The following is a 13,057-nucleotide window of genomic DNA, read 5'->3' as shown; positions in this document are numbered from 1 at the left end:
GAGTGAGTCAGTGTGTGTATGTGTGAGTGAGTGTGTGAGTGTATGTGTGAGTGTGTCAGTGTGTGTATGTGTGAGTGAGTGAGTGTGTGAGTGTATGTGTGAGTGAGTGTGTCTGTGTGTGAGTGAGTGAGTGTGTGAGTGTATGTGTGAGTGAGTGAGTGTGTGAGTGTATGTGTGAGTGAGTGAGTGTATGTGTGAGTGAGTGAGTGTGTGAGTGTATGTGTGAGTGAGTGAGTGTATGTGTGAGTGAGTGTGTGAGTGTATGTGTGAGTGAGTGTGTGAGTGTATGTGTGAGTGAGTGTGTGAGTGTATGTGTGAGTGAGTGAGTGTGTGAGTGTATGTGTGAGTGTATGTGTGAGTGTATGTGTGAGTGTATGTGTGAGTGAGTGAGTGTGTGAGTGTATGTGTGAGTGAGTGTGTGAGTGTATGTGTGAGTGAGTGTGTCTGTGTGTGTGAGTGAGTGAGTGTGTGAGTGTATGTGTGAGTGAGTGAGTGTGTGAGTGTATGTGTGAGTGAGTGAGTGTATGTGTGAGTGAGTGAGTGTGTGAGTGTATGTGTGAGTGAGTGAGTGTATGTGTGAGTGAGTGAGTGTGTGAGTGTATGTGTGAGTGAGTGTGTGAGTGTATGTGTGAGTGAGTGTGTGAGTGTATGTGTGAGTGAGTGAGTGTGTGAGTGTATGTGTGAGTGTATGTGTGAGTGTATGTGTGAGTGAGTGAGTGTGTGAGTGTATGTGTGAGTGAGTGTGTGAGTGTATGTGTGAGTGAGTGAGTGTGTGTGTATGTGTGAGTGAGTGAGTGTGTTGTGTCTGCTTTCACACTCACTGCATCCTGTTTTCTTTAAAATGTGCTCCTGAAAGTTTTAAAAACTAGAACTTGGTCACGCTGTGTTGACCAGATGATTTCTAAGATACTTTAGGGAAACATTCTGTGAGTCGCAAAGCTCACATGATTTTCTTTAAGATCTATGAAATGTTTATGGGATGGAAATTAGCTCCATCTCTCAAACCAGACCAGATCTAAGCAGCTTGGCCACACTCACACCCACCCCTCATAGTCATGTGTGTATGTGAGGGTGCGTGTGTACGGATATGTGTGAGTGTGTACGTGTATGGATTCATGTGTGTGTATGTGTAAGTGTGTATACACGAATATACGTGTGTATGTGGGGTGTACGGATACGTGTTTGTGAGTGTGTGTGTATGCATACGTGTAGGTGTGTATACACAGATACACGGATGTATGTGTATATGTGTAGGTGTGTATACACGGATGTATGTGTATGTGTAGGTGTGTATACACGGATACATGTGTGTATGTGGGTGCGTGTTTTGTGTATTTAAAGTAAATAATTTATTCTAACTTAAGAGATTGGTATTGTTGTGAATTCACAGAAGCAGACCAAGGTGTTTTAGAAAGTCTCAGGAATCTTTTATTGGAGATCAGAACACACTGCAGTGGCACTGTAGTCATCGAGTCCAGTGAAAAGGCACCGTTTTAAAGGCTTTGCATGGGCAGGGCTTGAAGGTGTGACAATACAAAAGCCTAGAGGTGACACTCTTAAACAAAGCATTGAACAGGAGACAGTCAGCCTCTCCTGGCTGGCTCGCCAAATTGTTAGGTTTTGCTGTGTTTGGCTGAGTAGTGGTTTGTGTGGCTGGTCAATGTATTAGATTTCTTTAATATATAAAATAAGTAAGCTTGTTCTTGTGGGGAGAAGAATTTATTGAAGGTAGCAATGTAGCGGATCTTCAACAGTGATGTTAGCTGGTCGGTCGTCAAAATATCTTAACCCAAAGATCTGTCTGTGAGACAGATCTTTATACAAGAATATAGAACTGTAAGGACCTCCTGTACACAAAACTGAATGTCCTTTGTGTGGGTTGTCTGGCCTACACCTATCTCCTGTATGGGTCATCACCTAGCCCACACCCATCTCCTGTATGGGCCATCACCTAGCCCACACCCATGTCCTGTATGGGCCATCACCTGGCCCACACCTATCTCCTATATGGGCCAACACCTAGCGCACACCCATGTCCTGTATGGGCCATCACCTGGCCTACACCTATCTCCTGTGTGGGCCATCACCTGGCCCACACCTATCTCCTGTATGGGCCATCACCTGGCCTACACCTATCTCCTGTGTGGGCCATCACCTGGCCCACACCTATCTCCTGTGTGGGCCATCACCTGGCCCACACCTATCTCCTGTATGGGCCATCACCTGGCCCACACCTATCTCCTGTATGGGCCATCACCTGGCCCACACCTATCTCCTGTATGGGCCATCACCTGGCCCACACCTATCTCCTGTGTGGGCCATCACCTGGCCCACACCTATCTCCTGTGTGGGCCATCACCTGGCCTACACCTATCTCCTGTGTGGGCCATCACCTGGCCCACACCTATCTCCTGTGTGGGCCATCACCTGGCCCACACCTATCTCCTGTGTGGGCCATCACCTGGCCCACACCTATCTCCTGTGTGGGCCATCACCTGGCCCACACCTATCTCCTGTGTGGGCCATCACCTGGCCCACACCTATCTCCTGTGTGGGCCATCACCTGGCCCACACCTATCTCCTGTATGGGCCATCACCTGGCCCACACCTATCTCCTGTATGGGCCATCACCTGGCCCACACCTATCTCCTGTATGGGCCATCTTGATGAAATCCCCACAGACATAGTTGATTGTATCTCTAGAGGCAGTCACAATGTAAATGAATTTGATTAATGATACACATAATCTTTCAACCCCCTATTGTCAGCTAGTTCACAGTTCTTGATCACCGTCTGATTTGATCACCATTTGATGGTAAGGGGCTGGGATATGTAAATGATTATTCAAAGAGCATTGTATGTTAGAATAGATTTTAGAGTGACTTCAAATATGTTTTCCTACAGTATAAATAAATAAAACGTGTAAATGTTGATTTATTGTAACTGTATTTTGTCGTGCTGGCAGCAGAGGGATATAAAAATGAAAACCACTACTTTATGTATTTTCTTTACAGAATGATGGTGCATTTAGTGCTATGTGTTTCGGAAGCAGAGTCGGGGAAATCACCCTGTCAAGCTGTTCTAAGGTCAGTCAGAATATCAGCCCGGAGCTTTGGAAGCAAATGCACCAGAGTAATCTTATTACATTATTAGCTTTAAATCCTGTTAGTTACATTTGACACAGGTCATTAAATTAGCTAAACGAACTGCACACTGCGAACTTTTCACTTCCTTACTCAATAAAACGGAATCAAGTGCAAAACTGATTGCAATTAAGATAGCATTGATTGTGAAACCTCACTTTAGTCTCGAGTGAATGTTGTGAAAAAAATCTTGCTCTGAAAGCCAACAGTTTCCTGACTAACTTTATATCATACTAACGGCCAGAAAATAATTCATTTGTTTATACTGATTAAAAGACGATATCCATTCGAAAGGAACACCAGTGTACTGGTAAAAAGGGTTAAAGAACAAAATTAGCATGATGAGCTAATATCCAAGCTGCTTGCTAGTATGTATATTTAATGGTTTGTTCAGGTTCTGGTTTTTATTTAAACAAACACTTGGTTGATGCATACCGTGGTCCTCAGGTTATGAGTGAAGCTGTGTGTAAATCCACACACTAAAATTTTCCAGTCAAAAAGTTTTGTAAAAGTTGATTTTTATCAGACTCGTGTGCCTGTGTTGATCTTGACGCAGCTCATTTGCATGTAGCGACGCCCATAAAAGGTAAATCAGGGTAATTATTTAGTCTTTCATTTAGAATTATTCAGTGGTAATTGTTAGACTCGTGTTGATAAAAATACTAACTACCATGTAACAATAAGAATAATAAAGGAGCTCTTTATCCACCATGAGCCCAGGTGTTTGTCCACACCTTACAGCTATGTCCTGACAGACCGGCTCCTTTTATTTGTTTTAGCTGATGTGTGTGTTGGCTTGCTTTCTGTTTATTTACATTCTTTAATTAATGCCTGTGAAATAAAATAGCTGGTTTTCACATTATGCTCTCGATTGTACTCTCAGTCCTTGACTCTGTGGGCTAGGTGTTCAAGAGGACGTGTGTTTGGTAGAGACTCGTAGAGGACGTGTGTTTGGTAGAGACTCGTAGAGGACGTGTGTTTGGTAGAGACTCGTAGAGGACGTGTGTTTGGTAGAGACTCGTAGAGGACGTGTGTTTGGTAGAGACTCGTAGAGGACGGGTGTTTGGTAGAGACTCGTAGAGGACGGGTGTTTGGTAGAGACTCGTAGAGGACGGGTGTTTGGTAGAGACTCGTAGAGGACGGGTGTTTGGTAGAGACTCGTAGAGGACGGGTGTTTGGTAGAGACTCGTAGAGGACGGGTGTTTGGTAGAGACTCGTAGACGACGGGTGTTTGGTAGAGACTCGTAGACGACGGGTGTTTGGTAGAGACTCGTAGACGACGGGTGTTTGGTAGAGACTCGTAGACGACGGGTGTTTGGTAGAGACTCTTAAGCACTTCTATAAGTCACTCTGGATGCAGGCTTTGGCTAAAGGTTCTAACTTGATAAAAATAAGTGATTTAAACTCGGCAGTATATTTCAGATGGAGAAGTGCAGTAATCCATGCTAATGATATGAAGTGAATTTCCATTAGATAGATTTCTTATGTGAATATTTACACACCCTCAGGAGCACGAGCGGGTTCTGAACCTTTTTTACCCTCGCGAGTTTGCAGGATTTTCACAAATACGCATACAGCTTGATGAATGGGGCCAATAAACAGTGATATGTCAGTATTCTGCCCACTCCATGTTGGTCAGTATAGTCCAGTGGCTAGTGGGTGGAGCTACACACAGGTTTCCAGATCATGGAGTTTGCACAGAAGCAGTGGATTTGATTTGGCATTTTGGTGTGGAAAATGTACTTCTGAATCTTTTAAATCCTTTTCTGTGCGCACACACACACACACACACACACACAAAGACCCTAAACATGGACCATGAGTGTTAAGTATGCCAAATCACATTTTCACCCCCGTAAGCCGTAAAGCCGGTCTGGTATTTAAAATCCCAAGCTTCTGACCATCTTGAGCAGGAGGGCATCAGCAGGAACGTGTTCCCCAGCCAAATACCCCTCAAGCACAGACTGTATAATAGACTCCAAGATTACAAACTTAATGAACTGACAATCAGGGAGTTGATTTGGAGCCAAGAAAACTAAACACAATGCATTTTTTTGTATTTATTTATAACAACTTCCACAGGTTTATTGTCAGGATCTAAATAAAAACGAATGCAAGTGATCAACATGGTAAAATGAATGAATGGAAAAAGCGTGAATGATGGAGTGATGCGTCCAGACGTGTGTCAGAGTCACCCAGACCACCCCAGAGCTGTCTCTCTCTCTCTAACTGCACCTCCCACAGTGAGCGCTCCTCCTGTACCACAGATATTTCCCTAGATTTACATTTATTAAGAAAATGATCCTTCATACATTGTATAGGTTTAAATTTCTTATTGCTGAACGTCTTTTAAATCAATTTCCTGTTCTCACTCACGTTCTAGCAGATAAACTTCCTGTCTCTCATTCCTTCCTCTGCCCCCCTTTCCCTTTCTAGCTCTCTCTGTCTCTCTTTCTCTCTCTCTCTCTCTCTCTCTCTCTCTCTCTCTCTCTCTCTCCCTCTCTCTCTCTTGTTTTCTCTCTCTCTCTCTCTCTCTCTCTCTCTCTCTCTCTCTTTCTCTCACTCCCGATTTCCCTCTGTCGCTCTCTCTTCTTCTTGCTCGCTCCCTCTCTTTCTCTCTTGTTCTCTCTCTGTCCCTTTCTCTCTTGTTTTCTCTCTTTCTCTCTCTCTTATTCTCTCCCTCTCTCTGTCTGTCTCTCTCTCACTTGCCCCCCCATCTCGTTCTCTCTCTCTCTCTGTCTCTCTCTCTCTCTCTCACACACACACACACACACTTTTTGTTATTGGGAAAGTTCTTTTGTCCCTTAGACCATGTCCTGTGACTTTTTCAAAAAAATTCTTTAAACGAACGTCTCCGTACGCTTCTCACTGTAAATAAGTGCGTGATATCCATCTGTGACTTGACGGTAAAGCTACTTGCAGAGCGGCTGTTATAACATACACTATATTGCCAAAAGTATTCGCTCACCCATCCAAATAATCAGAATCAGGTGTTCCAATCACTTCCATGGCCACAGGTGTATAAAATCAAGCACCTAGGCATGCAGACTGTTTTTACAAACATTTGTGAAAGAATGGGTCGCTCTCAGGAGCTCAGTGAATTCCAGCGTGGAACTGTGATAGGATGCCACCTGTGCAACAAATCCAGTCGTGAAATTTCCTCGCTCCTAAATATTCCATAGTCAACTGTCAGCTGTATTATAAGAACGTGGAAGTGTTTGGGAACGACAGCAACTCAGCCACGAAGGGGTAGGCCACGTAAACTGACGGAGCGGGGTCAGCGGATGCTGAGGCGCATAGTGCGAAGAGGTCACCAACTTTCTGCAGGGTCAATCGCTACAGACCTCCAAAATTCATGTGGCCTTCAAATTAGCTCAAGAACAGTGCGCAGAGAGCTTCATGGAATGGGTTTCCATGGCCGAGCAGCTGCATCCAAGCCATACATCACCAAGTGCAATGCAAAGCGTCGGATGCAGTGGTGTAAAGCACGCCGCCACTGGACTCTAGAGCAGTGGAGACGCGTTCTCTGGAGTGACGAATCGCGCTTCTCCATCTGGCAATCTGATGGATGAGTCTGGGTTTGGCGGTTGCCAGGAGAACGGTACTTGTCTGACTGCATTGTGCCAAGTGTAATGTTTGGTGGAGGGGGGGTTATGGTGTGGGGTTGTTTTTCAGGAGCTGGGCTTGGCCCCTTAGTTCCAGTGAAAGGAACTCTGAATGCTTCAGCATACCAAGACATTTTGGACAATTCCATGCTCCCAACTTTGTGGGAACAGTTTGGAGCTGGCCCCTTCCTCTTCCAACATGACTGTGCACCAGTGACCAAAGCAAGGTCCATAAAGACATGGATGACAGAGTCTGGTGTGGATGAACTTGACTGGCCTGCACAGAGTCCTGACCTCAACCCGATAGAACACCTTTGGGATGAATTAGAGCGGAGACTGAGAGCCAGGCCTTCTCGTCCAACATCAGTGTGTGACCTCACAAATACGCTTCTGGAAGAATGGTCAAAAATTCCCATAAACACACTCCTAAACCTTGTGGACAGCCTTCCCAGAAGAGTTGAAGCTGTTATAGCTGCAAAGGGTGGACCGACGTCATATTGAACCCTATGGATTAGGAATGGGATGTCACTTAAGTTCATATGCGAGTCAAGGCAGGTGAGCGAATACTTTTGGCAATATAGTGTATTAATGAACACTCTCTGACCAGTCCAGCAGCACCATGAACAGGTCAACTCTCTTATAAAGACTTGCACTTGTATTGAGTTTGAAGCAAAATAAAATATATCTTAAACCTGTAATTGTCTGGAAAAAATAGTCCTGGGGTTTTTTCAGTGGATAAATGGGATGTTTTTCTTATTAAACGTGATTGAAAACAAACTTTAATCCAGTTGGTGTGTGTTTTTATGGCTTTTTAGAAAATCTTGATGGTAACTTGGCGTGGAAAAATACACATAAAAACCATTAAAAAGGTTAATACGGTTAATAAGCTTAATAAGGGTATTTTTATCTATCTATCTATCTATCTATCTATCTATCTATCTATCTATCTATCTATCTATCTATTTATATTAATATGATTATTTTTTGAATGATTTTACATTATAATCATTTTTATTTTATTTTATTTTATTTTATTTTATTTTATTTATGTTGTGATGAAAAATCCTAATTCCTGTATACGCCGTAGATCTTCATGATGTTTGATATGCCAAAAAAAAAAATCGTATCTAAATGCTAAAGATTTTCTTTTTTCTCTTTCCCTCAGGACTCCAAGAGCAAGAAGGTAAAGCCTAAAAAGGACAAAGGAGACAAGAAGCTGTTTCCTTCACAAGATGACGAGCACTTCCTGCTTACAGGGGTCACGGTCTCGCACAAAAAAGGGTAAGCTCATGCAGCCTTGCTAAATATTGTCCTTCCTAGCAGAGAATAAATGGCACAAAGACATCAGGACTGAGATTTAGACCGACTCCTGAAGCAGTTTTCAGTTAGGAAACGGCATTAAATAAGGATTTCACCCATTTCTCAGCTTTCTGATCATCAACCTGCTAGGATATTTTAATAAGCTTGTTTAAAGAGGCATTAACATAACGGAAGAATCCTAACGGGTGGAAACCCCACCCTGCGTCTAACGCCGTGTCCTTCCTTCCAAAGCTGGGGAAACCATTTGCGCCTTAAACCTCAACTTCCTGTCCACAGTGGAGCAACAGAAAAAAATACCCAAGAGCTATGACCACAATAAAAATGTCAGGATTTTTATCAGAACAGTTCAGTCCTTTATTCCTGTGTTGATGGAGGAGGTTGAAATTTCACCCTACTGAAAACACCTATGTTTAAAAAAATACCACTACATTAATCTTTCACAAATATCATTTTTTCTAAATTGTTTCTCTTTTATAACGGTCAGGATTGTAGTAAAAATGTTGTGTATTTGTTTCGAAGATGCTGCACTCATCATACACCGTTACCAGTATTATTTATTTATACTAGCAATCCATACATTGTCTATACCCGCTTTATTTCTAATCAGGGTCACGGGGATCTGCTGGAGCCTATCCCAGCACACATTGGGTGAAAGGCAGGGGTACACCCTGGACAGGTCACCAGTCCATTGCAGGGCCACACATATAGACAGACAACCACACACACTCACACTCACTCCTATGGGGAAATTAGAATTACCAATCAACCCTAATGTACATGTGTTTGCACTGTGGGAGGAAACCCGGAGTACCTGGAGTAAACCCACACAGGTACGGGGAGAACATGCAAACTCCACACAGAAAGGCCCCAGCCTGTTCAAACCTGGGATTCGAACCCAGGACCTAATATTATTTATAATTATTTATTTATTTAATTTTATGTTAAAAAGTCAGGAACTGATCAGAGTAAAGAGATAAGATACTAGATAATTTTTTTTTTTTTTTTTAATTAAATCTCCTATAGGAGAAATTTTAGTTGGCAAGTATAAAAAAATAGAAGAAGATAAATATAAATAATAAAATAAATTAATTTGTGAAGCATGTGTTGTAACTTGAAGCCAGTTGGATTCTCTGGATCTGCCATCTTGGATTTTGTCAAAAATGTTGTTTTTGCTGCTACTCTTACAAATTATGTCCAATCTTCATGGAGAAAAATGATTAAAAAGCATTTTAAATACATTTACAGGATTTGGCAGACGCCCTTATCCAGAGTGACTTACATTTATTTACCTATTTTATGAGTAATTAAAGGTTAAGGGTCTTTTCTCGAGGGCCCAGCAGTGGACACTTGGTGGACTTAAGATTTGAACTCGCAGCCTTCTGATCAGTGGTCTAATACCTTAACCACTAAGCTTCCACATCAGATGGTTTTCTAATAATCGGACAAGGAGTTGCTCTCAAACAGGAAGTGAGGCTGTATCTCAGCAACAGCATAGTGCACTCTTCCAAAAGCTTGACCTGAAGTTCTCGCCAGTGTCACCATCTGGTCTGCAATAAAAAGGTAAAATTGCTTCCCTTTAACTGTCATTACTGCTGCTCCTGAGGCAGGTATCGTCCAGACTGAGAGCAAAGTTTCTCACGTCATCTTCACACGTGACTAAAGGTCACTGGAACAACAGACAAGTAACAGCAGCTGCAGCATCACAGCCACTCTGCTGCCCTTTTGTTCCTTTCCTCCTACATTTAGAGAAACTTTAGAGAATTTTGTGTCATTAGTATTTTTGGAAAAGTATCTGGGTGCTTTCTTAATTCCACCATGTATTATTTTCCAAACAGACTGATGTGGGCGGAGTGAGGGGTGGTTAAGGCGGGGCTACAGAAATCAGTATAACTGATTATAGGCACATGTACACTTCATACTGTTTATTATAGAGAGAGATTTTTTAACAGCAGCAGTTTCATCTAAAAGCATGGAATTGTTCCTTTTCTTCTTCTTCTCTCAGATCTGCTAAGAAGAACCTGGAGGAGGAAAAAGAGAAGGAGAAGGAGAAGGGTAAAGCGCATTCGGAGAAAGACCGCGTCCACTGCCTTTGGGACAGCATCACCATGACCATGCGTCAGATCACTCCAAACCGCAAGATGGACAGGATGGAGGGCTGGGAGCCGCCGCAGCTGGGCGAGGAGGCGGAGGGGAAGAAAAGCGAGGGAGAGGGGAAGAAGATCGACTCGTCCCCGCTCTCTACAGGGCTGTCGCTCTCTCTGCCTGGCTCTCTGACCCTGCCGTCCTGGACGGGCATGGGCTCGGAGGACGACTCTTCACGCTATGCCAGTCTGAGCGAACCCCAAGCCGCAGGACCCTCGCAGTGGGCCGCTCGCGCTCGAGACAAACTGGCGGCTGTGCGGCGCCGCAGCCCCGGCAGCCAATCGGAGAGTGCGTGGGAGGGGCTTAAATGAGACAGACCTCACATGACACCGAACACTCAAGCGCATGGAAATCGGATAGCATGCACAGAAGCAAAAAAAAAAAAAAAAAACATCACCGGGAGCAAAGATGAGGACGTTCCCTTTCGAGTACAAGGTCTAAAAACTACACAGGATCTTCATCCGTTAAGATCCTGTGTCTTTTTTAAAAGCAGATATGGAAATTTTTTTGTTCTAAACCTAAAACGCTATAATTAATCAATTTCTCTTGAAGAGTTTATGGACACCATATCTGTTACCTTTATTTTTTTTTTTTTGTGCGCGAGACCGTGGCACTGAAATGCTTATCAACGTTAGACCAAACACTTTCCTATTTAATCCTAATAACGAATTGCAATCAGCCTTAAATCTTTAATTGTTTGACCAATTGCTCGCTTCGTCTGTCTGAAGGTTGACACACGAGGCGCTGCTCTCAAAGCCACAGACAGGGGGCGACGTAAGAGACTACTGTGCCTTATAAGCTCTAAAAAACCGTATGGGGATGTTCTGATGAAGCGGAGGAAGTGATGGAAATCATTTAAAAAAACAAAACAATGCCTTATACCACCTGACTGTGAGCACCACACAGTACTGTACCTACACTAACGCGTCTGTCTGTCTTATTAACCATCACAGAAAACGAGCGTCATTCACAACGCATGGTCATGCTATGGGTACAAATCTCCCAACTCAGGCGTCCAGGGGGGGTGGGGTTGGGGGGGGTGGTTTCCTTCCATATTTCAACTGGTGCTAGATGAGCAACCAGAATCATGACTGAAAATGATGTAGGATTTTTTAAAACTCTTTGTGATATTAATCAATCCCTCCAGGATTTCTTCCAGGGTGATTTTTGCTGCAGCTTGTTTTTAAAAATTAGTGTAAAAACACACATGTAAATGATTTTCTTGGGCTAGGGCTGAACGCGTGAATACGTTTCTTGACCCGAATCTGCACAGAAGCTACTACGAGCCCCTCTGAATATTGAGGATTTTGGGGTTCGTTTATACGGCCAGAAAATTGTGAAACTAAACCCTGGAGCGATTGATTGATTGATTAAGTGACCACCCTGGAAGCCCCGCCCCCCTTCCATTTCATTGCATTTAGTAATCTACTGAGTTGATTGTTATATCTTTCTCTCTTTTTTTTGGCTGAAACGATGAGCCGATGCAGTTAGCATCACTTTTAAAGTAAAATTGTTAGCGTTAAATCGAACCTATGTATCGACGTATGTTTGGCTCGGCTAAAGTAGACACGTGTAGAATTTAACGGTTGTTAAATATAGAGAACAATTTCAGCCAAAAATGCTTGGTTTTTCTTAGTCGAAAGAAGAAAACGCTGAAACTTTCGGCGGATCATTTTGCCTCGAATCTTCCTCGAATCTTGCCCCGGAGGGCCGTCCACTGCAGAGTTTAGCTCCAAACCCTGATCAAACCTTTTTTCTGATGATCCTGAAGACACTGATTAGCATGCTCGGGTGTGTTTGATTAAGGTTGGAGCTAACCTCTGCAGGAAAGTGGCTCACGTGGACCAGATTTGAGGATCCCTGGCTTATGATCATCAGAATGCGAGTAAAACGCTGTTCATCTGCAGCACAGACCCCCAGCTGGAGATATCCAGGGTTTTACACGAACCTTCATGTTTTCAGATATTAAGGCAAGAACAGTTGACCTTTTTGTAACGTCTAGTCCACCTGGTGGTTACTATGAAGCCCTGCATCGACACTCAACAACATTATCTTAGACAAGTCATTACCCATGAGGCTATGCATTATTCCTCTTCAGGCTTGGCACGTCTGCGGATAAGATGAACCTCGGCCCTGAAGGCGTTTTTGTCGAAGGTACAGTTTGTCACTGCCTACTACTGTAACACATCCGTTCCCTTCCTCCTTCCTTCCTTCCTTTTTTGAGCCTTAAAAAAAAATGAATGAATGAAACTACTGTACTGCTACTGATGCTGCATTTCCTGCTATCGTTACACGGAGACGGCGTTCGAGTCACATTAGAATTAAAGATCAGATTCACATACGTCACGTTTGCTGCTGCTGAGTCACGGAAGGTCGACCTTGTTGTTAAGGGTTAAGCGCAAAATCCTGATGGATATTAACCTGAACTTTCAGGATCCGGGCCGCAATACCATGTAGCACACGTCAGGGATTCTGAGTACTTCCACTGATCTCATTCTAACACACACACACACACATATATATATTTTCTCTTTCTAATGTCAAAGCTGATCTGTTTTACCCTTTCGCTAACTCACCATGATGAGACTTTTTTTAATTCAGTTATTGATGCGCACCATAACTAGCCCAAATCTTCACTGCGTGAACAGAAAATTTAACCAAGACAATCATGCTTGTCAAGTTCTACTGATGTTAATAGGTTTATGTACACTAGCGCATAATATCTGTTCTTTTTCCTCTTAAGTTATATGAAGATTTGATTTCTGTTGGTTGAAAATGTCTCAGTTCTGCTTGTGTCATTCGATTTTATCGCCAGACTTTTGATTCCAAATAAAAGCATCTTCTGAC

The 13,057-nt window shown here is 43.2% G+C and overlaps 1 protein-coding gene across 2 annotated transcripts in view; it reads left to right on the top strand.

The window, feature by feature from the left end:
• The window catches only part of si:ch211-225h24.2 (uncharacterized protein LOC564539 homolog), a 26,858-nt gene extending 13,821 nt beyond the window's left edge, over positions 1–13,037 (top strand). The window contains exons 3-5 of one of the 2 annotated variants that reach the window (XM_058410197.1): positions 3,015–3,086; positions 7,914–8,029; positions 10,071–13,037. In XM_058410197.1, the coding sequence (XP_058266180.1) occupies positions 3,015–3,086; positions 7,914–8,029; positions 10,071–10,521 (639 nt within the window). In that variant the 3' untranslated portion in view covers positions 10,522–13,037. The remainder of the gene's footprint in view (positions 1–3,014; positions 3,087–7,913; positions 8,030–10,070) is intronic. The other variant, XM_058410199.1, reaches the window with a different exon arrangement.
• Positions 13,038–13,057: the final 20 nt, after the last annotated feature.

Source organism: Hemibagrus wyckioides, linkage group LG15, assembly GCF_019097595.1.
Source record: "Hemibagrus wyckioides isolate EC202008001 linkage group LG15, SWU_Hwy_1.0, whole genome shotgun sequence".
Classification (NCBI taxonomy): domain Eukaryota; kingdom Metazoa; phylum Chordata; class Actinopteri; order Siluriformes; family Bagridae; genus Hemibagrus; species Hemibagrus wyckioides.
Note: the sequence above shows the minus strand (reverse complement) of the source record. Positions and strands in the feature narration are given on the sequence as shown.